Source organism: Heloderma suspectum, chromosome 10 (assembly GCF_057233095.1).
Source record: "Heloderma suspectum isolate Gila_16-S chromosome 10, 16-S_ref, whole genome shotgun sequence".
NCBI classification, from domain to species: Eukaryota; Metazoa; Chordata; class Lepidosauria; order Squamata; family Helodermatidae; genus Heloderma; species Heloderma suspectum.
In genome coordinates, this window is record NC_139467.1 from 33,513,792 (window position 1) to 33,541,762 (window position 27,971).

At 47.6% G+C, this 27,971-nt stretch overlaps 1 protein-coding gene across 1 annotated transcript in view; it reads right to left on the reverse strand.

Moving 5' to 3' along the window:
- The window catches only part of MAN1C1 (mannosidase alpha class 1C member 1), a 201,414-nt gene that overhangs the window by 39,462 nt on the left and 133,981 nt on the right, over window positions 1-27,971 (reverse strand). Inside the window, exons 4-6 of the mRNA XM_084815837.1 lie at window positions 25,960-26,040; window positions 12,148-12,242; window positions 4,071-4,194 (exon numbers count right to left, since the gene is read on the reverse strand). Of these exons, the coding sequence (XP_084671963.1) occupies window positions 4,071-4,194; window positions 12,148-12,242; window positions 25,960-26,040 (300 nt within the window). The remainder of the gene's footprint in view (window positions 1-4,070; window positions 4,195-12,147; window positions 12,243-25,959; window positions 26,041-27,971) is intronic.

Consider the following 27,971-nt stretch of genomic DNA (forward strand, 5'->3'; position numbering starts at 1 on the left):
GAGGGGCCATGTTTTGCAGAATTTGTCTCCCAACAAATATCGGGGAAATTGAAGTCCCCCATTACTACTACATCATGCTTCCTCGAAACACTGGCAATTTGCTTTTCAGAAGTTTCATCCTCGTCTTCTCCTTGATTGGGTGGCCGGTAGTAGAGTCCGACCACCAGGTTCCTTTTATTCTTTGCTCCATTTATTTTGATCCAGATGCTCTCGATGGGGCTACCAAGCTCATCCTCCTGTATTTCTGTGCAGAGATATGTATTTTTCACATACAGTGCAACCCCACCTCCCTTTCTGTTCCTTCTGTTCTTTTTGAACAAGTTATATCCTTCAATTGCTGTATTCCAGTCATGAGAGTCATCCCACCAAGTCTCAGTTATACCTATCAAGACATAATTTCCTTCTTGTATTAAGAGTTCAAGTTCGTTCTGTTTGTTTCCCATACTCTGGGCATTAGTATATAGACATCGAAGACCATGTGCTTCATAGTCTGGCTTTCTTCCTACATGTGTCTGAAGACTATTATTGGGTGCTATTAGAGCTGTTCTCTCCATTGCACTGCATGAGCCTACGTCCATTGTTATCCCCGACTTTTTATCTCCCTTCCCCGTAGGATTCAGTTTAAAGCCCTCCTGATGAAGTTCTTCATGCTTTGGCCAAACACATTCTTCCCATCCTTTGTGAGGTGCAACCCGTCCCTTGCCAATAGCCCATCTTCCAGGAAGTATAGACTGTGGTCCCAGAATCCAAATCTTGCGCTGGCACCACCTTCGTAGACAGTCATTCACTTGGAGTATTTTTCTTTCCCTTTCTATCCCTCTAACTGCTGGAAGGATGGATGAGAAAACTATCTGGGCCCCAAAGTTCTTGAGTTTCCTTCCCAAAGCTTCAAAGTCTGACATGATTTCTTCATAGCTCCGTTTGGAGGTATCATTTGTTCCCACATGGATGAGAAGAAAGGGAACCTTGTCAGTGGGCTTTATGAGTGCAGGCAACCTTTGAGTCATGTCTCTAATCTGTCTTCATGGGAGACAACATACCTGGCAAGCCCATGGGTCTTCGCGACATACTTGGGTTTTGATCCCACGCAGCAAGGAGTCTCCCACTACTACTACTCTTCTCTTCTTCTTATACAAAGGAGTATATTCTGGGGTATACTACTTTGGAACATGGAGGTTTCATTCAGCTATTAAGGCTTATATTCACTGACAGACCTATCCTCCACAGGGCATGCTCGTGATAGATACTGCTTGCCAGCAAATCCTACACATCTGCTGCAGGGTTGTAGCAAATCTTACAATCTACCATTGCTTCAGAGTCAGCAAAGGCCAAAGGCACAAGGCTGACAGCTAAAGGCCTGTCCTAAGCAAGAGACAGTAAAAAAAGGCAGAGATAGCAGGCAGCTTCCTATAAGGAAAAAGCCCATCGGATGAAAAGGGAAAAGCCTTGTCTGTTGACAAGCAACTGCAACCTAACAAGTACCCATGTATTCCCTCTAGTCTCCCCTATGCCAATGAGCTCTGGCAGGCTGGGGGATCTCTCACCTCACGTAGTCAAAGAAGTAAAGGCAACAGTGACTGAGCCAAGTAGCAGCTGTATACAGGCCACATCTGGCCTGAAGGGTGTCAGCTGCCAACCACTGCTGCATGGCCCTATGGCAGGAGTGGACAGCTTGTGGCCTTCCAGATGTGTTGGCCTACAGCTCCCATCAGCCCTAGCCAGTGTAGCCAACGGTGAAGGATGTAGTTTTGTAGGCCAAAACTTCTGGAAGGCCCACTCCTGCCCTATAGTATGCACACGGCGATAGCTAAGGTTGCTAGCACCTGGCCTCAACGAAGATTCCTCATACTTTAATAGCTGTCTGCCAGGGAGAAATCAGGCACGTGCTCTTGTGTAAGTCCCGCAAATTTCTATGGGGCTTTCTTTTATGGGAGGTGTTTATGGTAAATTATGCCCTATATCTTTTATAAAATCAAGTGAAACTGGCCCTTTGCAGACATGATGCTTAACCACCATTTGTTTTTGTTTGCCACAGTTGTGTTAATCTTAATACTATCTGTGATTAAGAATTGGCTACAAACCAGGATGTGAAAGCATGGTTGAAAGCTGAGTTTTTAAACTATGGTTTGCATGGGACTCTGTTTAAATGTTATGCCTACTTTGAGCAAACACAATTATGACAGCTTAACCCTGAGATGGATTGTCAGGCAAAGACAAAAAACTAGGATTAGGATGGAGGGTTTTTTTTTAAACGTACAAACAAGCAAACCAGGATTAAGTGTTATGTCTGCACCAGGTCTTTATCAACTGAAAGGCTGGTCCCAGCCACACAGTCGTGACGTATTGGCTCAACTGAAGAACGTGGTATATTAATGACAAGCCTGAGCACAAATGCAGATTGGAAGTGCTCCATTACAAAGACCAGTAAGTCTCTGGCTGAGAGCTAATGAGCTGATCTGCTTTTTGGAAGCCCATTTCCCTCCGGATAGCTGTTTGCAACCGGCTCCTCCTGTGTGCTTTGTTTTCTCACATGGCTTTAGCTTTAATCTATAGCATGTTCTGGGTGGGTGAATCCATTAACAAGCCAGTTCTCACACTTACTGACTGGCTGGACTTAATAACAGACTAGAGATACAATTGGTCCTCTTGGAAAAGCATTAAGAACCTCATTCCCTCCCCACAAGCTCAGAGCCCTCCCCATACACTGCATGATATGTCATGAACACGACACTTTTGAGTTAATCCTAGATTTAACTATGGCTCTTCCCCTAAGGGTTCATCCCTCCTCCCCAGAGTGTTTCTGCTCGTTGTTTCCTTTCTCATATCTTCTCTCCCCACCCTTTCCCCCATTCACTCTATTCTCCAGTGAACTTCATCATTCTTATGTAGCAGTCTTTCCACTACTCTGCTTCATTCATGCCTTCTCTTTTTTATTCCATTTCCTTGGTTTCCCACTTCCTTGCTACCTTTGGTGTCTCTCTCTTGCTTCCCAATTTCTCTTTTGCACCCCCTTTGCATCTTGTCCTCCTCTATGCCCTATTCCCTACCACCAAGTGGGCAGATGACTGCATTGCTAACATTGAATATATCCTTGGAACAGGCTGTTCTTGAGCTGTTTCACGGAAATATCAGGGAGAGCCATCAGAGCATTTTGTGCCATGAGTGGCTGATCTGTTTTAGTTGGGGTTAAGGGATTTGTTCTCATTCTGATTGGAGCAATGTCTCCTTCAGGGTGGGGTATTCCAGAGCTGCTGGGGTGGAGGGAAGCCAATGAGACTTGCTATCCAGCAGTGTACCCAGTTCCTCATGCACTCACACACGCCATTGCAGGAGCACAGAATGAAACCTCAAGGTAACATCTAATAATATTTTTAGCAGAAAGCGACTCTTAAAGAATTCCAATAATCCTCTGAAGAAGGACATTTCATGATCACAAAATATAGAGTGCACCCAGGGCTATAACCCATCACCCTTCCCAACAGCTACTTATGCATGCCTAAAGAGTTTGGAGAAAGCAGTATTTACTGCTCTCCACCCCTTCTGGAAATGGCCCATTGCCATACAGCTGCTCATACAAAGAACCAACGCCTGACCATGAACATGTACGGAAAGAGTTACTCTGTCTTCCAGAGCTGGGTCTTCTAAGGGCTTTACGGCCAAATAATCTGCAGTGACCTCATTATGTCAGGCATGACAGCGCAAACAGGAGTGCCTCATTTTGCTAACAGGCAGTCAAAAGGTGCCCCACTGCAATTGCTGGGCTTAGCCAAGGAGCTTAACTCTGATGGATCCCTGGGTCTCCACTCCAGGGGCTGGAGGCAGAAAGCTGACAGAAGAGGCTCCCAAGCTCCCTGCAGCAGCTCATCAGGGACTCGCCGTCACAGCCTTAAGCAGGCCCAGCTATGCAACCATGCACTCAGTTCGAAATCAGCAAGGAGGTAACAGGTGGGTTACGGTGGAAGTATAAGGTTCCTGCTCATCAGTTCCGGTCATTACCACCTAACGAGCTTCAGTGATGTCTCAGGGGAACGGCTGTAAGCATATGCAGAAGGAACAAGGGAAGTACTTGCCTTTTCGGTATATACTGAATTCCCAGACAGCTCCGAGAGGTGCAGAAATTCTAAGTGGAGGCTGCCGAATTCGGCTAAAATGCTGCTTCCCGCAGATGCCCATCCCCAGCTCCAGCTCATCCCACTGCAGGGGCAGAAAAGAAAACATTCATCCCTAAGCACACGAGGCAGAATTCCAGAACAATCCCCTCTGCAAACCTGGCATGGGGCTGGCCTTTGCCTGTTCGCAGCAGGGCCTGTCTAGCAGCACCAGTGCTTTTCAAAGTGTGTCCTCAGTGACGCTGGGGCTCCTTGGAAGCTTATCAGGGCCACTCAAAGAGAAGGTCAGTTGTCCCCCAAAGACTGCCTGCCTTGCCATGGAGGCCCTGGGGACTGCCCATATCGGGGGGGGGGGCAGGGGGAATTTGCTCAGCAAGCACATTTCTAGGGCAGGGAACATTGCTCAGTGACAGAGCAGACGTGCTGCATGCAGAAGGCCCCAGTCAACTTTCAGTTAAAATGAGGCCAGGTAGCAGGTGATGGGAAAAGCCTCCACCCAAGAGCCTGGGGAGCTGCTGTCTGTCAGAGTCAATCATATTAGGCTAGTTGGGCCAATGGTCCGATCTCCATAAAAAGCAGCTTCTTCTGGAAGTGATGTGGGAAGGACTCCTTGGAACTAGGAGGTTTGGAAAACCATAGACAAAACCAGGATTTTTTTAACATGGCCACTGAGGCCTGTTTTCCTGTTCTACACAAGTCCACCGAGAGCAATGGAGCACAGTCCTTCGTGTCTGGGATGGGGCCGGGGAATATCCACCCTCCACAATGACTTTCCTGAAAGTCTTTTCACCACGTCCCACACATTCTCTTCTTTTCTTTTCCTTTCCAAAAGAGGAATTTTAAAAAATAATTTCTGTGATTAGCTTTACCTTTGAATAGGTTGGCTACTGCTATCTTCTGCTGATTTTTCTGCTACTCAGCTAAATTACATTACTGCTTCTTCATTATTATGGTGTTTTTAAAAATTGTATTGTGGATGTTAAGCCTTTTGGTAGCTGCCTTGCTGACCTATCAGGTCAAAAGGTAGAAAAATAAACATTTACCATAAAAATTAGAAAAAATGCAAGCCATGGAACACATTGATTGAAGTCAATGCCGTTTACTTACACTGCTGACTTAACAAGGATGGCAATCAAAGTAATGGTGAAGAGGGGTGAGGACCCTTGCCACCTCCCTTCTTCTAGGCCAAGGGAAGGCAACTTCTAGGGGTTAGGAGGCTGCACTGCCCCGCCAGCCTGGATCTCACTGGGGGCTTCATCCCTGCCCTGCCGCCAAAATTTTGCACCGTGATGGTGGGAAAAGGGGCTATTTTGCTTTTAAAAAGCTACTTTTTGCTGCTGCGCCATTGAGGCTCAGCAGCAAACTGCCACTTCTGGCTTTTAAAAGGAGGCTAATTTTCCTTGCTGCCACACTGCCAGGAACTGCCCACCTCTGTTCCAGGCCTTTGGGATTATCAGTGTGGGGAAAGGGTGCATGATTACACCACAGTTTTCATGATTACATCTACAGCTGTGCAAAAAGTGAAACTTTCAAAACTGTTGCAACAGCTAAAGATAGGGTTGAGACCTGTTGTCTCATGGTATAAGCTCCCATTTCTTTCTTTTTATTTAGAAGCCACGAAAGACGTTCACATGATTTGTTATGGTAGACTCCAATTTCAGGGACCAGGTGTGCTGCTTCAGGGTATCCAATCGCTGAGGGACAAATGCACAGAGTGCTTTAGCTGGACCTGGATCTGCCAGTCCATAAAGCGGGCACAGACCAGCACAGATCCACATGTCTGGCTTTGTGCAGTGAATGCACAGGTGTCCAGAGGGAGTAAAGGGCTCCTGTCTTTTCTTGGGATACTTTCTGCACTCTGAAGGTGCCATTTGGATGGGCCTCTAGAAGACAAGAGCTACAAGAAGTGTTGCACTCAGCCCAATACAAATCAACGGTATCTGGAGGTTACAACCTCCCTGTTTTTGCTGCAAGCAGAAACAGAAGGATGTTTATCAGGGCCCTAGTGGATCGCCATACAGGGCAAGCTGGGTTTGGCTGAATGGGTCACTGGTTGTGTAGACCTGAGAGCATAGTGTACAGTTTTGCATGCGCATATATGCATTCACATGGAAAGCGGACACTGGCAAAGGCAGCTCTGGTCATCAGGTAGCAGGCGCAGCTGGGGTGACCCCAAGCTGCCTTGAAAGCAAAATCTAGAGCTTCAGATCCAAGGCCTTAAGCAACCAAGTGCTGCTTCTGGTCATAACTGAAATGGCACGCAGAGCCCCAGGTCTTAACGAAATTGAAGGGAGCCCCTACAGCTTAAAATGTGCTCACCAGAGGAAGAAATTTTCATTGGCTTTGCTGTCTTGCTTGTCTGTTTCAATCGCCCCACACAACATCTTTGATTATAGCCCTTTAAAATCATCTCAGCCTCTCCAGATTCTGCAGAGCAACTTGTATCTTCGGGGCTTGATCTGAAAATAGCCTCTGCAGCTGCTGGCATGGGAGAAGCTCAGCGGTTTTTATCACAGGAGAGACGCAGGCCTGATTGTGAGATCTCCTGATTAGCATGATCATGGGTGGCAGATTACTTTCATGTTTCTCTCTTTTTATATATATCTTTAAGGGAGGAATTACCATTGCTCCAACTGGGGGGAGGCAGCAGATGGCGCTAAAAGGCTTGTGCACCAAACTCCAAGGGGCTGCCACTAGCTCAAGGTTTAAAAGCAAATGCTCTTTTGCTGAAAAGTCAACTCTTTTGGAGAAATGGGGTGGGTGGGCGGGCGGATGAGTGGGCTTTGGGGAAATAAGACATTCTCAGGTGCAGAATTACACCTCCAATCTACTTCCAAAAGGGATTATGGGATTAGAGAAATTCATGAAAATTGGGTCTGTCAACAGCTACTGGCCATGATGGCTCAATGGAACCTCTGAATACCAGTTGCTGGGGAAGAAGCAACGGGAGAGGGCTGTTGCTTTTATGCCCAGCTCATGGCCTTCCCAGAGGGATCTAGTCACCCTTGGAAACAAGATGCTGGAACTCGATGGGTGCTCAGATATTTAAAAGAGGGCTTTCACCCTCTAATGTTAAAGAAGGAAGGCCTGGAGTCTACAGTTTTTGGGCTGGCCTTGTTAGCCAAGCCAAAACATGTTGTCAACAAGACCCTGCCTCTTCCTATGTGGTTAACCACAGGCTGTATTTTTGTGTGAGGTCACAGCCAATCCCCAGTTGCCCTCCTCAGGTTTGAAGCTGAAAATGATGACAACGGGGGTTGGTGGTTTGACTGTTTCATGGGTAAGGCACTCTAGGAACCTGATGTCCTGTCTAGCTTGGCTCAAGGTTCCCAGGAGAGCCAATCTGAAGCTGTTGCACTTACTAGAAGGATGTGGCAGAGTCAAGTCTGATGGGGCACAGTCAAGTTCAGCCAGGGTGAATTGGGTCCAGCCAGGCCAAGCTGAGTCTGTCAGGACCCTGGACAGATCTAGGCTGGCTGGAGCTCACTCAGGAAGAGCTGTAGTCTCAGCAACGTGCAGAGGTTTCTGAGGTTTTGTAAAAGCTGGCTGATCTGGGCCTGCCATTAACCCTGGAAGCCTGATATAGACATTTCCTTCCCTCTCACCCATCAACTACTGGTTACAAGGCGACCTGAAATATTTTGCATCACACAATCTGAAAGACAGCACTACTAAATCTGGGGTCTCTTGTAAGCTTGTTAAGACTCAGCTCTCTGGGATCATGCATATATATCTTCTGGCAACCAGCAGCTTCTGCAGCATTCCAAGCGATATAGGGGGTTTATCTTTCAGATAAGAGGTCTACAACCTTTTTGGATCAGTAGGCAAATTTGGCATTTTGAGAGGATGGTATGGGTACTCTCACAAAATGGCTGCCATAAGGGGTTGGTCATTCAAAAAATGGCTACCATAGTGGGCATGGCTGGTTTCAAAGCACCCATTTCCCAGAAAGCAAACTACTGAGGCTAAAAGGAAAGTAACTTGCCTGAGAACCTAAGTACAAGACAGAGGTGGGAGCTGAGCTCCAAAACACAAAACAACTTTTTTGAACTCAAATGAAGATGGAGCTTGAGAGCAGAACTTCACTTTACAGCATGCCAGTCTCCCATTTAGTTAAACAAACAAAACCCTTGTGGAATAAAAATCAGCAGAGATAGGGAGCCTGGTGGGCTTCAAGAGAAGTGTGCCTGAGCTCACTGGTGCCTATGGGAACCATGCTGGAGAGCCCAGTCTTTTTCACTGCTGCCCCTGGCAGCTGAGCTCTGTTGTAGACAATTCTCGCACTTGAGGAAAAACAGACCCAGATGCACATTTCAAAATGAATTAGGATTCATTCTAACTTTAAAAACTCGCCTCTTTGCTCCAGCACATTCTCAGACTGATCTCCCCCACCCCCGCTTTCTCTCCAATCCACTTCTCTCCAATCCACGTCCTTTGTGTGTCTAGGCTCAGGCTCTTAGGCCTGAGCGCAAGCCCTGTGCCTCTTACTTTGTCTCATATGCACTGCCTAGTTCGTGCACATGCTCTAGAAATAAACATTAAATTAATTGCACAAATGTTGGGCTCAACGTTTTGCTATTGTTTTTTTTTGTTTGTTTTTTTCAGTATTTAGGGTGGCAGTTGCCTAGCAATCCATCCTCTGTACCACTGCAGCTAAAGCAAGATTAATCAGGTCAAGTTGTAAGAAATTTCTTGGGTCATAAATCCTGCTTGGTTTGCCTCTAGTAACAGGTCCCAGTTATGCTTTTAAGTAACAGAAAACTGGAGTGGGGAGACTCTGGATGGCCTTTTGTATTTCCTTAGTTAGCAGCAGAAGGACTTGTACTGATTTGCTTTGATCACCTCACCACCACCACCACCACCACCACCACCACCACCACCACCACCACCATGCTCTGCTGAATTATTTCCCTCACCCCCTTGGGTTTATGCTCCCATATACGCTCATGCAGCTCTTGCACAATCTCCATACCCTCTAATCAGGGTGTATTGTTCTTTTGGAATGCTCAAGAAGCCTCCTCCAAATGTTTCAATGTTAGCCAAGGTCACCAGTGAGCCATTTGGGGATGTCGAGACTGGGGGTGGGCAACTTGCAGTCCTCATTTCAACAGACCTGTGCAAGTGATCAGCAATCTGTCCCTCCCATAGCAGCTGGCTGGGCAGGGAGGAGGAGGAGGGAGAGAGCAAAGGGGTGGCAGAGAGAGAGAGAAAGAGGGAGAAGGGATGGCAGAAAAAGAAAAAGAGAGAAAATGGGGTGGCAGGAAAAGAGAAAGTAGAGGCAAAAAGAGAGAGAGAAAAGGAAATGGCAGAAAGAGAGAGCGCAAACAGGGTGGCAGAAAAGGAGAGAGAGAGAAATGGGGGTGGCAGAGAGAAGGGAAGTGGAAGAAAAAGAGAGAAAAATGGGGTGGCAGAAAAAGAGAGAGAAAAGGGGGTTGCCCACTCACTGCTGACATGTGGCCCCTGACAGATTACCCTTAAGGGAATGCAGCCCTTAAAAGAAAAAAGGGTTCCCCGCCCCTGGACTAGAGTGATAGTCTCATCTCGTCATTGTCCCTTCACAAAGGATTACAGAAGATCTGGCATTTTGGCCAAAGATTAGCTGGTGAAGGATTCAGGCTGATTAAAAAAGCAGAAGTTAGACCTTAATAAGAACAGCATCTTGAACCAGACCCTGATGGTAAATGAAACTAGCTAAGGCAGAGGGGGGAAAGGTGACATGTTTTCAGTGAGGTAAGATGAAAAGAGGAGGACAAATACATGGGCGTTTGATGCTCCCATGTACAGAGACAGGTCATCGGTCCATTTAGCCAGGGTGACCAGCCAGATAGGCCATTAATAAATTTAATAAATAAATAAAATAAATAGCCCAGAACACTCTCTCCTGATTGCAACAGCTCTCTGAGGTCTCAGGCAGGGATCCTCCCCAAGCCTGTCATCTGAGATCCTTTCAACGGGAGATGCCAAGGACTGAACCAGGGATCTTCTTATATATGCAAAGCATGTGTTCTGCCACTGAGCTATGAGGCCCTCGGGAGTTTTACACCATGAAGAAAATCCTGAAATACATGGAGGTGCTTGCATGGCTGGAATTACAGAAAATTCCAGGAAATCCTACAACTCAAAAGACCAGAGTAAAATATGACAGCATACAAAGACTTGATGTTGGCTGCTGCCTTGTTGCAAAAATTAGGGGGTTTAACAATATTTTTTTGCTGCAGGCATTTGGCAGCCTTCTCCAGCCTGTTGCCTTCTATATGTTTTGCTTGGCAGCTCCCAGCATTCCTGACCACTGGACATACTGGTTGGGGCTGGTGGGACTTGAGATCCAAAACTTCTGGAGGGCACCAGTTAAGGGAAGACTGCACTATGGGAACCCCATTTAAAGACAACGAAATTCAAAAACATGATATGAGCATACCTTTGAATTAATATTTTTGTGACTTGCCTCCCTTCTTATTCCTCACCACCATGACTGCCGGCCTTGCAATCCTTGGATCTCATTTTCAAACTTATTGCTGCAACCATGACAGCTAGAAACTTACTTTAAAGAAACAAAAGCTGAAATTCTCAGGTTTGGTTGATTTAAACCCTTCCTTAACCCTAAGCCTCAAGCCACCTCACATACACAGATGTATTTATTTTTGTAAATAAAAGAGACAGGGTTAAAGAACAGAGAAAAGCAAGCTCTCCTGGAAATATTCCAGTAGTCCCAGAATAGCGAATGCCCTTTGGCAGCCGCTCTCAGACCAGCTGGCTATTGTGATTCAGTTCTTGTCAAGAGGGAGGGCACATGTTCCTAGCAGCTGTTGGCCTTTTGTACAGAGGCTGTACCCAGGCTGCACTTCCCTTCACTAAGGGGGTTGAGGCTGGATTCTTCCAAAAGCCTGTGGGTCGCTCAAAGGCACCTGAGGGGTGGAATGCTCCCCACTCTTCCTTTACAAGATCCAAACTTAGGAGAATTCTAAGCAGAAACAACAATAAAAGCAGAAACAACAGTAAATCTGTGACTGGAATTTAGTCATTTGTCAGGAAATGCTTGCCCGAAAAGAAGAGTCTTCAGCAAGCGCCAAAAACAAAGTAATGTAGGTGCATGCCTGATCTCAGTTTGCAGGGCAGTCTGCAGGGCAGGAGCCCACACACTAAAGGCCCTGCTCCCAGTGGTTTCGAAGCAGATCTCCCACCCGCATGGGACCACCAGGAGTGCCTCTTCAGAAGACCTCCGTGATTGGGCAGGATGGCAAGGGGGAAGGAGTGTCCTCGAGTATCCCAGTCCCAAGTTGTTCAGGGCTTTAGAGACAGGACCAGTAGCAAATGGGCAGCCAGTGCAGAGCCTTCAGCAGAGGTGTCATGTACTGATACAGAGTGGCACCTGACAACAGCAGGACGGCCACATTCTACACCAGCTGCAGCTTCTGGACCAGCCTAAAGGGCAGCCACATTTATTTATTAGTTCTCTGAGAGGTGGTGGTGTGGTTAGTGTTGGACCGGGTCTCAGGATATCTGGGTTCTAGTCCCCACTCAGCCATGAAACTCACTGGGTGATTTTGGGTCAGTCACTGAACCTAACCTACAGCATAGGGTTGTCGGGAGGATAAAATGGAGAGGAGGACCAAGTAAGCTGCAAAGAGTTCCTTGCAAGAGGAATAAAGGCGGGATATAAACGTTGTTGTTGTTGTTATTATTATTTTAAAAATTATACTCAGGTTTATTTTGTGCCTGAGTATATAATGCAGATGTGAGTCTTGCTGATATGGTTTTGGAGTTATTGAAAAACTTTAGTTGCAGTATCGGAGTAGATGAGAACCCAGCTACAACAACTACAGTAAATTTCTCAATGCCAGATGCTGGGGATAAAAATAGAGGAATGTTGTCACCATCATGCTCTGCCTATGAGATTCCCGGAAGCATTTGGCCGGTCACTGTTGGAAACAGGGAAGCTGGACTAGGTGAACCTTTAGTCCCACCTAACAGGGCTCTCCTGGTCTTTTACTAGGAGGTGCATTTGTTAAAGACAAGAGAGTAACGATATGTGCCTTGCCTGCCCAGGTTTATGACTCCCCGTGGGATGCCCGTCGGTGTGTTAAAGGCTGGCAGAAGCTTCTCTCCAAGTTCCAGAGCTTTGCTCTTGAAGACCTGTTTAAAGAGAGGAAGGACAAAGTGAGCAAGTTGACAGTAAAAAAAAGAAAGAAAAAAGGAAAGAAAAAAGAACAGGTTGGGAAATGCAAATTGTGTTGGTTTTCTAAATATAAACCTCCATAATTTCAGCCACTAAGAGAATTTGGTTTAGTTTTCAGTCCACACAGACTTAATTTTGTTTGCCTGGATCAAATGAGGACATCAGCACCTTTGCTCAGGGAAACTGCAACAGGTTTGGGCTGGCGGCTAGAGTGTAGGTGGCAAAAAACCTGGGATGAGCATGACCAAACACACCTGAGAAACCATCATAGGGCTTACTTTGCGACAGTGATGGTGGCAAAGAAATCTTACTCCACAACCACCCATGCATTTGCACAATGTTAAGAACATAAGAAGACCCATGCTAGATCAGATCAAAGGTCCATCTAGTCCAGCCTTCTATGTACACAGTGGTCAATCATCTGCCTGTGGGACACCCACAAGAAAGACATGAGTGCAACAGCACCTTCCTGCCCATGTTTCCCAGCAGCTGGTGTACATAGGCCTACTGCCTCTGATACTGGCTCTGATAGCATATAGCCATCAGGATGCTGCCTCTGATACCATATAGCCATCAGGACTAGTAGGCAGTTATAGCCTTATTCACCATGAATGTGTGTAATCCCTTTTTAAAGCCATCTAAATTGGTGGCCATCAGCACATTCTGTGGAAGCAAATTCCTTAGTTTAACTCTGCGCTGTGTGAAGAAGCTCTTCATTTTATCTGTCCTGAATCTCCCACCAATCAGCTTCATGGGTGACCCCACTGGGTTCTAGTATTATGAGGGAGAAAAATGTCTCCCTTTCCACTTTCTCTTGTACACCTCTATCCTGTCTCCCTTCACTCGTCTTTTTTCCTAAGCTAAAGAGTCCCACCTGTTGTAACCTTTCCTCATAGGGGAGATGCTCCAGCCCCAGTTTCTCGCATCTCCACTTAAAGCAATGGTTCTCAACCTTCCTAGTGCCGCGACCCTTTAATACAGTTCCTCATGTTGTGGTGACCCCCAACCATAAAATTATTTTCGTTGCTACTTCATAACTGTAATTTTGCTACTGTTATGAATCGTAATGTAAATATCTGATATGCAGGATGTATTTTCATTGTTACAAATTGAACATAATTAAAGCATAGTGATTAATCAACCCCCACCCAAGAAGAGACAGGGCTCCTTTAGCCCATTAACACCCCCTTCACCCCTCACTGCCCAGCCCACCCCATAGGGACTAGCCTCTGCTTCCCACGACCCCACATAGGGCTCCTCTCCCAGGTCGTTTTGCCCATAAACACCCCCTTCACCCCTCACTGCCCACCCCACCCCATAAGGACAAGCCTCTGCAGCCCACGACCTCCAGGTCCTCGCCCAGCCTTCTGACCCACCCCATATGCTTTTGCACTGCGCCCTTCTTCCACACACCCTATAGGCCTCCCTTAGCCCATATAAAAATGCCCCCTTCACACACCCCCACAGCCCAGCCCACTCCTCAGGGGCAGGCCTGTGTGCGCCGCGCCCCAACCCCACAGCCCGCCTGCCCCCCACGGAGTGCTTCGCAGCTGCCCTTCATCCCCACCTCAGGGATCCCCGAACCCACGCAGGGGACCCGTCTCCTCCTCGCCGCACAGCGCAACCCAGCCCACTCCACAGCATCAGGCCTTGGCTTCACACACCATCCTCACAAGACCATCGCGGCCCATCTCCCCTCACCCTCCTGGCTTGCGGGGGCCACCCTCTGCCCACAGCAGCCAGGCCTCGGCTCCCTTCTCTCCCCACATCCCCCAATAATTTGGCGTGCAGCTCTGGACACCGCCCTTCCCTCCTGCCATCCCTCGTATCATGGAGATCTTCCCTCGCCCGCCCATAAGCGGCGACCCTTCGGCCACTCTGCCTCCCGCCATCTCCAATTTCTCCACACGCCATCCTTGCCTATCCCACGGCGGGCGGCCAGGCCTAGCCGGGCCTTGCAGGCGGCGGACACAGACATGCCAGCCCTGCCTGGCTCTCTCCCCGCGCTCTTACCGCTTAGACCGCTGCCGCTTCAGCAGCCCCCCGGCCGGCCACACGCGCTTCCTGGTCCGGCCTCCCCGGGGCGGAGCACGCCGGACCCCACCAGCCAGTCACCCTCGTAAGGGGAGCCGCCACCGTCAGCGCTGGAGCCTCTGGGCCTCCCTTCCCTCTTCGCCTCCCCTTCTCTCGCCTCCCTCACCTAGAGCCTCACAAAGGTGCTAGATTCTATCTAGCGTATCTGCATGTGGGCGGACCCGCCTGGAGACGGATAGAGGAGCGGTGTCTCGGTTCCTAAGACCATCGGAACTATGTGTTTTCCAATGGTCTTAGGCGACCCCTGTGAAAGGGTCATTCGACCCCCAAAGGGGTCGCGACCCACAGGTTGAGAACCGCTGACTTAAAGGGACCAGGGAGCATGTGATGGGAAAGATCCTCTACCGGACATCAGCAGAGCCACTGCCAGTCAAGAGAGACAGAACTGGGCTACAAAGACTAATAATTTAACTTGGTATAATAAGGCAGCTTCCTATGCACCCAACTCCCCCCCCCCCCCCAGTTTGAGCAGAAGTTGGATTTGCACAATGCTGGCTGGCCGGCCCTTGTGTTGATCATGACGCCACCTCTCTCCCTTCTCAAGAGCAGGGCTCTGAGCACTGTTTCTAGTTTTCAAATTTACCCCTCCAAATCAAACAGATACTTAAATAGGTAACTATAGCTGGGCGTGGGGGAGGAAGTGAAACAGACAGCTTGCCTGGAGCACAGAATGGGGGCAGATTGTGATCTGGTGCTTGTACCTGTGATAGTGCAGGAACAAAGGTGAGGGACGCGGAGCTTACTCCGCCGCCTCTGCATCCGCTCCTGTTTTCAGGAACCTTGAGACTCAGCTTGAATCAGCTCTAAGTAAAATAGGACACAAGTGAGCTCATGATTGGAAGTAACAACCCTAATGCAAAGGGAGATGAAGTGTGCTGTTCCCTAACAAGCGACCTGTAAATGACTTGAGAAAGTGAGAAAAGAGAGATGTGGCTGATATACCCTGGGAATTCATCTCCTATGCTTGGAGACCAACAAGTGCTTTTTTCAGTGTTGAAGATGGCATGACAGAGGCACTGTTGTCCATAGCGTGCCATCTTCAACACTCTATCCCGCTCTCATCTCTGGTAAACCTGCAAAAGCTCGAATGACCAGAGCTGATAGGAGAATGGAAATAAATGGGCATGAACACCACAAACGAGGGTGCCCCATTCGTAGCACTTTCAGCTCCCTTAAAAATTGTTCTCCATCCCCACTCTACGCAGTCAGGAGATGCCAACTCAGCATTACACTATGCAAGCTGCAATCCTATACCTGTATCCTCAGAAGTCAGCCTCACTGAGTCTAGTAGGACTTATTTCAAGGAAGGCATACAGAGAATTGCAGCCTAACTCAGCCTTCCTTAACTTGGTGCCTGACAGATGTGTTGGACTACAACTCCCATCATGCCCCAGCCAGCCATGCTGGCTAGAGCATGCTGAGAGCTGTAGTCCAACACATCTGGAGGGCACTAAGTTAGGGAAGGCTGGCCTAAATAAACAACCTCTGAAACATATCAGTTTCAAGCATCCCTACCCAAGGTCAGGGACAGGGAATCTTTTTTCTGCCAAGGGCTGCATTCTCTGGAAGTAATCTGTCAGGGGATGCATCCCAGCAATGGATGGACCAGAGCCAGAAGCAGGCAGGGCTACCCCCTTTTCTCTCTTTCCACTATCGTCTTCTGTAGCACAGTGGTAGAGCACCTGCTTTTCAGGCAGAAGGTCCCAGGTTCAATGCCCGGTATCTCCAGGTAGGGCAAGGAAAGAATTCTGCCTGAAACCCTGGAGACCCACTGCCAGTCAGTGTTGACAACACTGGTCTAGGTGGACGAATGGTTTGACTAAGTATAAGGCAGCTTAATCTGTTTCTTTCCTCCGAGGAGGCTGCTGGGAGAGGGGTAACTGAACTGATCAGTTGAAGAGGCTTTTGAAATTAGGCCACAGGCTGCAAGTTGCCCACCCCTCCCTATAAGAGTGGTGAAACATGACACTTACATCCAAATAAACAAAGGAGAGGGGAGTTTAATAGATGTGTAAAGAATGCTAAAAGAATCCCAGCTCCTCTGCAGAGACTGCTCAGTGTAAGTCATTAATTTGCAAAAAAGATACCTCCTTTCTGTTGGCCTACATCTCTGTATTTTCTCCCCTGCCCCCTCCCACCACACCACATGTGATTTCTCTTTACAGGCAAGCCCTGCATTATCTGGGGGAATGGAAGTTGAAGTGGATTATGCAAAACCGTGTGTCTGCATCTGGCATGAAAAAACGTGGCATTTCCTCATGAACCTCCTAAGCCACCAGAGCTGCTCCTTTAAACCAACGGAGTAAAGATTAACCAGTCAAGTCAAAGGTTTCAGCTTCAAATCCTGCCACCTGACAGACTGCCAACTGGGAGAAGCTGACTTATGGCGTTTCTCCACGTATTCTTATGCTAATGCCTTGGCAGGCCAGCCTTAACTCAGCTTAGAGAAGTGTGAAATGGAAAACAACGTTCACTTTGTTGCTACTGCTGCTGCTGTTGTTGGAAGGAGGGTGAGAGGGGCATTACATGGGACATTCATGCCAAGGACAAATAAGGTTTCACAAAACAGAAACCACAAGAGTTTTAAAACTTTAAGCCCAGCCACAACTGTTCCCAGTAACTGTCAATATACCAGCATTGCACAGCCTTCTGCTGAGAGATTATTCCTACACAAGCAGCAGAATCTAGAACTTCATGTCCACAGTTAATTTCTTCTCAATCTCCCTTTTAATTGTTTACTGTTCTAGTCAATTTCCAAGTCTCATTAAAAAAAATGGCAAATTACTTCTCCTTCCCAGCCTCCCAAATCTAGACCTGCTAGAATGGAGGGAAATTGCGCCCAATTATTTTGAGGACAAACTGCTACCAGCAGTAATCTGTGCTCAAGAGACTAGGATCATAGAATAGCAGGGTTGGAAGGGGCCTACAAGGCCATCAAGGCCAACCACCCTGCTCAAGGCAGGAATCCAAGTCAGAGCATCCCTGACAGATGGCTGTCCAGCCTCGTCTTGTACGCCTTCAGTGTGGGAGAGCCCACCACCTCCCTAGGTCATTGGTTCCATTGTCGTATTGCTCTAACAGTCAGGAAGTTTTTCTTGATGTTCAGCCAGAATCTGGCTTCCTGTCACTTGAGCCCATTATTCCGTGTCCTGCACTCTGGGATGATTGAGAAGAGATGCTGGCCTTCCTTTCTGGGACAACCTTTCAAGTACTTGAAGAGTGCTCTCATATCTCCCCTCAGTCTTCTCTTCTCAAGGCTAAACAGGCCCAATTCTTTCAGTCTCTCTTCATAGGGCTTTGTTTCCAGTCCCCTGATCACCTCTGTCGCCCTCCTCTGAACCCTCTCCAGTTTGTCTGCATCCTTCTTAAAATGTGGTGCCCAGAACTGGACACAGTACTCCAGATGAGGTCTAACCAGTGCTGAGTAGAGGGGAACTAGTACTTCCTGGGATTTGGAAGCTATGCTTCTATGAATGCAGCCCAAAAGAGCATTTGCCTTTTTTGCAGCCACATCACATTGTTGGCTCATATTCAGCTTGTGATTGACAACAATTCCAAGATCCTTCTCGCTTGTAGTGTGGTTGAGCCATGTATCCCCCATCTTGTAACTGCATTTGGTTTCTTTTTCCTAGGTGCAGAACTTGGCATTTATCCCTATGAAATTTCATTCTGTTGTTTTCTGCCCAGCACTCCAGTCTATCCAGATCACTTTGAATTCTGTTTCGGTCTTCCAAAGTATTAGCTATCCCACCCAATTTTGTGTCATCTGCAAATGTGATCAGCATTCCCTGCACCTCCTCCTCCAAGTCATTAATACAAATGTTGAAGAGCACTGGGCCCAGGACTGAGCCCTGCGGTACCCTGCTCATTACCTCTCCCCAGTTTGAGAAGATCCCATTGAGTAGCACTCTTTGAGTCCGATTCTGTAGCCAACTGTGGATCCACCGGATCGTTGTTTCATCTAGCCCACTTTGAGCTAGTTTGCTCATCAGGAAATCATGGGGCACTTTGTCGAAAGCTTTGCTGAAGTCAAGGTATATGATGTCTACAGCATTCCCACGGTCCACAAAGGAAGTGACTTGATCAAAAAATGAGATCAGATTCGTCTGGCAGGACTTGTTCTTGACAAATCCATCTTGGCTTCAAGTAATGACTGCCTTGTTTTCAAGGTTTCCAGATGGATTGCTTTATCATCTGCTCCAGAATTTTCTCAGGGATTGATGTCAGACTGACTAGTCTGTAGTTCCCAGGTTCCTCCTTTTTACCCTTTTTGAAGATAGGGACAACATTAGCCCTCCTCCAGTCAACTGGCACTTCCCCCGTCCTCCATGATTTCTCATAGAGAATAGACAGTGGTTCAGAGAGTTCTTCTGCCAGTTCCTTTATTACCCTAGGATGCAGTTCATCTGGCTCTGGAGATCTGAACTCATTCAAAATAATTAGGTGTTCCTTGACCATGTGCCTATCGATCTCAAGCTGCAATCCTGCCCCTTCAGCCTGGACTTCGCCTTTGCCAGGGGGGTCATAGACCTTCTTTTGGGAGAAGACTGAGCCAAAGTAAGAATTGAGCACCTCTGCCTTTCCTTTGTCATCTGTAGGGATGGCGGAGAATTTCTCCCCGAAACTTCGGGGGGCCGAGCACCAACGTGTTCGGCCCCCCGAACAAGTTTCGGGGAGAAATCCTCTGAACCCCCCCCGCCCCCCGCACCCCCCCCGGGACGGGACTTACCTTCACCGAATGTCCCTCCCGGTGGCGGGTCCGGCCGGCGGTTCGGCGGGTGTTCGAGCGGGGCGGGAGCGGCAGCCGGTCTTTCGACCGGCTGCCGCCGCTGCCATTGCAATCAAAGAAAAAAAAACAAAACGCCCCCTGATAGGCTACGTGACGATTCACGTAGCCTATCACGGCTAGATTTGCAAAGTCAGCCGTGATAGGCTACGTCAATCGTCACGTAGCCTATCACGGGTGACTTTAAAAAAAAAAAAGCGCGTACGGATAATGGCGGCCCCCATAGGGAGCCGCCATTCCCGTTCCTTATTTGGTCGCTGTAGTCTACGTAAATGTTTACGTAGACTACGGCGACTAAATAAGGAACGCGAATGGCGGCTCCCTATGGGGGCCGCCATTAGCATACGCGCTTTTTTTTTTTTTTTAAGTCACCCGTGATAGGCTACGTGACGATTGACGTAGCCTATCACGGCTGACTTTGCAGATCTAGCCGTGATAGGCTACGTGAATCGTCACGTAGCCTATCAGGGGGTGTTTTTTTTAAAAAAAAACTTTCGCGTTGGCGGCCGGGAAGCCTCCTCCCCGGCCTGAATTTCGGCCGGGGCGAGGCGGGAAGCCTCCCCCCCGGCCTGAATTTCGGCCGGGGCGAGGCGGGAAGCCTCCCCCCCCCGGCCTGAACTTCACGGGGGGAGCAGCGAAGCGCCTCCCCCCCACCGCGAACGTCCTTCGACGACAGGTAAGGGACTTTGGTCCACCCCTAGTCATCTGTTATCGTTTTGCCATCCTTATTTAATAGCTGAACCACCATTTCTTTCCTCTGCCTTTTACTATGCACGTAGCTGAAGAAAGCCTTTTTGTTGCTTTTAGCATCCCTCGCTAACCTCAGCTCGTTCTCAGCTTTAGCCTTCCTGACACCATCCCTGCAATTCTGTGCTACCTGCCTGTACTCTTCCTTTGTTACTTGGCCTTCTTTCCACTTCCTGTATGTGTCCTTTTTTGTTTTCAGGTCATCTCTAAGCTTTTTGTGAAGCCACATCGGCTTCTTCTGTTGTCTTCCACCTTTTCTTCTTGTTGGAACTGTTTGTAATTGTGCCTTGAGAATTTCCTTTTTTAAAAGCTCCCACCCTTCCTGGACTCCTTTTCTTGTTAGTGTCGCTTGCCATGGGACCTTACTGATCATTGTTCTGAGTTTATTAAAACCAGCTTTCCTAAAATCCAGGGTACGCATTTGACTACACTCGGCTTTTGCTTCCCTTAGAACCAAGAACTCAAGTATAACATGGTCGCTTTCCCCCAGAGTTCTTGTAACTGCTACTTTATCCACTAAGTCATCTCTGTTGGATAGGATCAAATCAAGGATAGCCGATCCTCTAGTTCCTTCCTCTACTTTCGGTAGGAGGAAGTTATCCGCCACACAAGTCAGGCATTTCCTGGAGGGGCCATGTTTTGCAGAATTTGTCTCCCAACAAATATCGGGGAAATTGAAGTCCCCCATTACTACTACATCATGCTTCCTTAAAACATTGGCAATTTGCTTTTCAAAAGTTTCATCCTCATCTTCTCCTTGATTGGGTGGCCGGTAGTAGACCCCGACCACCAGGTTCCTTTTATTCTTTGCTCCATTTATTTTGATCCAGATGCTCTCGATGGAGCTACCAAGCTCATCCTCCTGTATTTCTGTGCAGAGATATGTATTTTTCACATACAGTGCAACCCCACCTCCCTTTCTGTTCCTTCTGTTCTTTTTGAACAAGTTATATCCTTCAATTGCTGTATTCCAGTCATGAGAGTCATCCCACCAAGTCTCAGTTATACCTATCAAGTCATAATTTCCCTCTTGTATTAAGAGTTCAAGTTCATTCTGTTTGTTTCCCATACTCTGGGCATTAGTATACAGACATCAAAGACCATGTGCTTCATAGTCTGGCTTTCTTCCTACATGTGTCTGAAGACTAATATTGGGCGCTATCAAAGCTGTTCTCTCCGTTGCAGTGCATGCGCCTACGTCCATTGTTACCCCCAACATTACATCTCCCTTCCCTGTAGGATTCAGTTTAAAGCCCTCCTGATGAAGTTGTTCATGCTGTGGCCAAACACATTCTTCCCAGCCTTTGTGAGGTGCAACCCGTCCCTTGCCAACACCCCATCTTCCAGGAAGTGTAGCCCGTGGTCCCAGAATCCAAATCTCTCTCGTCGGCACCACCTTCGTAGCCAGTCATTCACCCGGAGTATTTTTCATTCCCTTTCTATCCCTCTTCTAACTACTGGAAGGATGGATGAGAAAACTATCTGGGCCCCAAAGTTCTTGAGTTTCCTTCCCAAACATTCAAAGTCTGATGTGATTTCTTCATAGCTCCGCTTGGCGGTATCATTTGTTCCCACATGGATGAGAAGAAAGGGATACCTGTCAGTGGGCTTTATAAGTGCAGGCAACCTTTCAGTCACGTCTCTAATCCGTCCTCACGGAGACAACATACCTGGCAAGTCCACGGGTCTTCACGACATACTTGGGTCTCGATCCCACGCAGCAAGGAGTCTCCCACTACTACCACTCTTCTCTTCTTCTTCTTGTAGGCCTGGGTTTCATCGCCTCTGTTTGACTGACCTTCAGCCTCTTGCTCACTCTCATGTAGGTTCCCCTGTGATTCTTCCTCTGCAGGCTGTCCTCCAGTCTCATCCGCAAGTACCTGGAATCGGTTCCACAGCTCCACTGCTTCCACTGGTGCAGAGTGGCATCTAGTTCTTCTTCTCCTAACTGTCACCCTTTTCCAAGGAGTATCCTCTACTCCATTTTTCTTCGCTTCAGCATTTCCCACTTCTGCCTCATCTTGCTGTTGCTCTTCAAGCTTCTGGTCTTCACTTTGCTGCTGTAGTTCCCCCATTCTGTCCAAGAACTCTTCGTGTTCTCTTATTCCCCGGAGGGTCGACAGTCACTGCTCCAGTCCACTTACTTTTTCTTCCAGCAGCGTGATCAACTTGCACTTGTTGCAGGTGTAGGCCATGTTGTTCTCAGGCAAGAAAACAAACATTGCACACACTTTGCAGGTCACCACCACTGGAGAGTCTTGTCCTTCCATTGCCTCTTTTCCCTTTTTGTGTCTAGCTTTGTGATTGTTCTAGACTAGCCTGTGCCTGCTCCTCTACTCAGTAGAGGTTAAGAGCAGAGTCCCACTGGTGTGGAAGTGTGTGTTACAAGACAAATAAATGAAAAAAAGTTAGTTAAAAAATAAAATAAAATTTAAAAATTTAAAAAATGTTAGGGGCCTCCCCCTTGACCTCCCCTGCTAAACTCTCCTGACCAACTCTGGCTTGCTCCCCCTGTTCGCTCGCTCTGGTTGCTCACTCTCTGGGAGCTTGCTTGCTTCTGTAGTCCCTGGACCAGCTGGAGCAGCTTGCTCTGTTCTGCTCTGCTCTGCTCAACTGGGAGGTGGGAAACAGACTGAAGCTTCCCGCCCACTCAGCTGCTGGGAGTACTCAGGCCACCCCCCCCCCAATTCAGTTGGAGCTCTCAGAAGCACCTGGTGAGCTCACAGCCACTCAGAAGGACAAAGGGCAGCCCCCTGGGCTTCCTGCAGCCAACTTACCTCTTAGCCTCTGGCTACTCTAACTATTCGTGGTAAAGGGGAAGCTTGTTAAGTGACGTCAGAAATTGAGCCCAAGCCTTTTACTTCTAGCCCCTCTAGATCAGTCCAAGCTGCCACCGAGGACTTTAAGACAGCAAGAGATCCCTCTGCAGAGAAAGTCCACTGGGACTTCTTCCTACACGCTCACAGGCCTTCCTCAGGCTAGCAAAGATTTCATTCAGGAAGGAGAAAAAAAGTGGAGAGAAGACCAACGTACAAGGTCAATTTCCAGCTGTACCTAAGCCCTGGCCTCCTCCATGAAGAGGTGGTGATGGCAGACACCCTTTCCTCTTGGGCAGCCTCCCCAACTTGGTGCCCTCGAGATGGGGCGTGCTGGGACTTGTAGTCCAACACATCTGGAGGGCAACAGGTTGGGGAAGGCTGATCATGGGAAACCCTGCCCAACATCCAGACGCCTTTCACTCATGCGCAAAATCCCCCACCCAAACCCAAAAGCAAATGGCTCAGTAGGTGCTACTGAGAATCTCTCTCTTTTTAAGAAATCTAAGATTTCAAACTGTGAAACTTCCTAAGAAAGCAGAACATTTATACCGGGTTAAAATACCTTCTGATGCATTCTAACCCTGCATAAGATAACTAATGGTAAGCAAGTCTCTGGACAGAAGTGAGGAGAAAAAGCTTACTTACAAGAGCTAATGAAAGAGTATTATACTGCTGATTTCTCAATGTTTTACATATTTTTAAATATGTTTACTGTTTCATATTCAGATACTTCTTTGTATTATTATTATTTTTTATCATTAGGTTATTTTGTTGTTGTTGTTTGGTTTTATGATTGCCATCACAGGGCATGTGTCAGCTGGATGGTATATAAATCTATGCTCCTGAAGACTGGCTTCACAGCTCACACTCCACTGTGGTTTCTTAAGCAAGACAGAAAAAGTCATTCCTGATAACACCTTTGCATAAAGCTTCTAGCGGTAATGGATCATTGCTGCGCTCTCATTCTGACATGCAAAACCACCACCGGGATTAACAGGAGGGCAGCTTGCTATTTGCTCTAGTCTCTGCCCTGGATATTTTGTGCCATCTCTCGATGCCTCCCATCACAAATAAATGGTGTGATCAGCCTCAACCCATACTGGAGATTGCAGGAAAATAAGGGGGAACTATACTGCAATGACATTTTATTGCTCAGCAAAATTCATTTTGGTAAGGAAGATTAATCTTGGTCAGACTGGAGGCTGCTTCGTCTTTGAAAAGCAGGTGGCATTTACTCCTGGGGAAGAAACATCCTTGGAGGGACATATCATCAGAGGTAGGCAGGGGGAGGAAGGGTGTCAATAAAGCCTGTCCCCCTGTGCCTACCCCAGTCAGATTGCTTATCAGATTGCACTCATACAGAGGCATGCACAAACACACCAGCCATTCAAAGCTGTCAACTAAAAGCGAGGCAAATCAGATTAGGGCCCTGGGTGACCAAAGGCAGCCCAATTCCTCAGGGCTTGGACAGACAGCAAGTTCCCTCTGGGGTTGAGTCTGGGGGCAAATATTTATTTTAAGTGGTGCATCAAGGATTGGGGCAGGAGGAGGGGAATCATGGGAAGGATAGGACAGGATAGATAGCAGCCCACGTACATTTGGCAGAATTCATCTTGGTTTTGCTAGTCACAGGGTGGGGCACCACAGCCTGTCTCCCGATCCTTGGAAATCCTACTAAGAGAAGCCCCTCCCTGACTTCTGACACCTCACTAGATGTTGCCTCCCAAGACTAACTTTGCAATCATGGGGGCTATTGCTCTTCAAGGAAAGCTGAAATGTTCAAGAAGCTGAAGCTGGGGCCCAGTATTGAATATTGTTCCCTTTTTGCCATTGCACAGCATCTGCAAGGGCTGTCTGAGCACTTGTTGCAAGAATGGAGATCAAGCCATCGCAGCTTGCCCAAGGTCTTCTGTATGATCCACAAGTGAGCCTGGGGTTCAACTGCCACAGATCTCTTCCCACAAGCAGGGGAAGAAGGCAGCATCCATCTCCTGCTGTTCCTCTGCAACTGGCATGCAGAAGCATTCTGCCTCTGAAACCTCAAGATCCCATATAGCCATTGTGACTAGCACCCATTGATAGCTTTATGCTCCATAAACTTGTCTAATCCCCCTTTAAAGCTGTCCAAATAACAACTACCTTCATTGTAATAAGAGTTTTGGCTAAACACTTATCAGCTTGCATCTATATTTTATGAAAGAGCCTGCCTAGATAATTTGGTTACACGCTTTTTAGAAAAGGGCTTAATGCCAAAATTAATGAATTCCCTCCTGATACATGCAAATCCTAAAGCAGGGGTGGGGAACCTCTTTCAGCCCAAGGGCTGAATCCATTTCAGAGAAGTTCTTGTGTGTGCGCATGTGGGAGGGGAGCCTTTCAGTGGTGGGTGGGGGTGAAACAAAAAGGGGTGGGGCAAAAATAGCCAGCATATTGCAGATTAAAGCTCTTATTGTCAGTAATTAAGACTTAGGAGTGGTGTTTCAAGCTTTGAGAGGGGTGGTTCAGGAAAAGGGACAGGCCATCTGGGAAACCCTGGAAGGCCAGACTGGGACTTCAGGATTTGGCCCCCAGGCCTGAGATTCCCCAGCCTTGTCCTAGTGGGGCTTGTTTTCCTTGGAGATAGCTGTCGTGGTGGTTGTGCAACCTCAGGGGCTTCATGGGGAGTGTGTGTATGTGTGTGGTGCCCTCTTCCCTGGAACAGTGGAGGATCCCTTGGAATGCAAAAACAGAGGGGCTGAAGCTCTCGTCCCACTGCCTTAACACTTACGACAGCTTTCACTTTTTGGCAATAAAGCTGAAAGCTGCTACTGAAAATGATGGTTTACCCCACTACAACATTATATGTGACCTTGTGGGGCCTGTGAAAGTTCCTCTCTCCAACATCAGGAAATTAACAAGTTCTGAACGCAAGGCCAAGATCGTGGCAAATGGCTTCTCAGCAGGGACCAATGTACTAAGCCGAAGAGCTATCTAGGAGAAATGGTCCACAGGAGGAAACATCTATACAGATGAGCCGGGGAAAGTAATTATGTGAGATTTAATTAACAGGCATCATCAGCATTTCAATATTTATAAAGAAGTTATGTTTTTAGTTTGTTGAGGCAAAGGAAATGATTTTGAAGGGTCTGGTGGGTAGGGTTTGCTGGGTGGAATGTATGCGTGCATGTAGCTTTTTTCGTGCAGAAATGTTCTCCGTACGTGAAAAGGTGCAAACATGCTGGAACAAACCTCTTCGCCAGTTAAGTAAAATGCAGCCAGAAGCCCTCCAACGTAGCGGATGTTCACTTCAAACAAGGAAGCTTCACCATTCTGTGGAGAACAAGGTAGGATGGTTTCAGAGTATATGTTAACTGAATTGTAAACAGTAAGACAAGACAATATGCAACTGAATAATGGCACAAAAGGGCACTTCCAGTACTCACAAAACTACATTCCTTATGACAGAACTTGTAGGGGATATAGAGAATGTGGGGCCACCACCAAGAGCAGAAGCCCTGCATTTCCTCCCTGCCACCCCCTCCTCCGGTATCATCTAGTAAATCTCATGACATGACAATCATAAGCTTGGGCATTTGCCTGCCCCTATAACCTTCCACTAGCTGTGGCTTGAAGAGATAGAGAAACCCTTCCCACAATGACATCGTGCTGTGTGTTTAACTGTTAACATGGGGATAAGAAAGAAGGAGATCTGCAGGGCTGCTGTTTCTATCGCATGTTCTCTGTCTCATCCAGCTTTGGCCTTAGGATGCCCCAGCATATAGGTGACGGGATGCAGGAGTGAGCCTTGGGCTTGTTCAGCCTCTCCCATCATGTTTTGGATGCAAGCTGTAGCCCATGTGTGCAAATTCCTGAGCAGGCTCCACCTTACATAATCCATCACTTGCCAAAAAGGGGGTGGTCAGATGGGTGGGTGCTTTCCAGGTAAGGATTTACACGCACAGGCCTCGATCCACAATTCAACACAGTGGGAGAGAACATATATAGCCATCATCTGTTCCTGTGCCAGCAGTGTGCATACCCTACATGTCAGGGCCATGTGTGAACTGGTTTTATTATTTAGCACTTTTTAACAAGCAAAAGGACTTTACATGTCCTCCCTAATTTCTGTAAAATTCACAGATGAAACATTGTGGCCAGCAGTCACTTGCCCAATGCCACCTACTGAGAATCTGAGTATTACAAGAGTGGGATGGGATACTAGTGGTGGAAGAAAAACAGGGAGCGTGGTGGCATGTTTTTCCTGTTCTCCATGCTTCTTTGTATTGTCTGAGGAAGAACTCACATATCCACGCCATTAAAGCATGGAGAGGTACATTATGGGCAGCCATAACGCCATTCATTCTGACCATGGTTACTCAGAAGACAATTCCACTGAAATCAATGGGATATTTCCAAGTAAACATGTTTAGGCCAGCAAGGGGCAGAAGGGAGGCCTGGGTCACATTCACCCCCAACCCTTTCTTTTTATGGGCATCCACTGACAATGGCAGACTGAATCTTTCAGATGGCCCTTTACCTGGAGCTAGTTATGATCTATAATAATCCAGCTTTGGATCAGTGAAATGTCAAAGCAATTGCAGTCAAATTGTTCCTTTCAAAAATTCGCTCCTGAAGCCTGATCCTGCATGCCAATTCAGTTCTGCTTTCTGAGTAAATATCAGCTCCTTACAATCTCTCTCTCTCTCTCTCTCTCTCTCTCTCTCACACACACACACACACACCCTGAGGCTGCAGGTAGACCAACTATTTCAGTGATAAGTAAGAGGCACCATTAGAAAAAGGGGAAGAGAAAGCACTGCAAGCAAGCGCTAAACACTGACCTGCAGGAAGGAACTTTCCTCCCTCCCTCCCTCCCTCCCTCTCTCTCTCTCTCTCTCTCTCTCTCTCTCACACACACACACACACACACACACACATTCAGCCCTTTCCTCCAAGAAGCTCAGAGTGGCGTGCATGGTTCCCTTATTTTCCCAACAGCCCTGTGATGCAGGTCTCCCAGGGAGCTTTATATCTGAGCAGGAATTTGAGTCCAGGTCATATTCTAACACTCTATCCACAACACCACTCAACTGATCCTCTCTCTCTCTCTCTTCCTCTCACACACACGCACACACACGTTTACTTCACAATCCTTGGGGTACAGAACTTCACAGGGCTTTCAAAGGCCTGGCATTGCCTTCCTCCGGAGATCTGTCTGACCTCAACTCCATCTTCTTCCATTACAACAACTACTACTACAT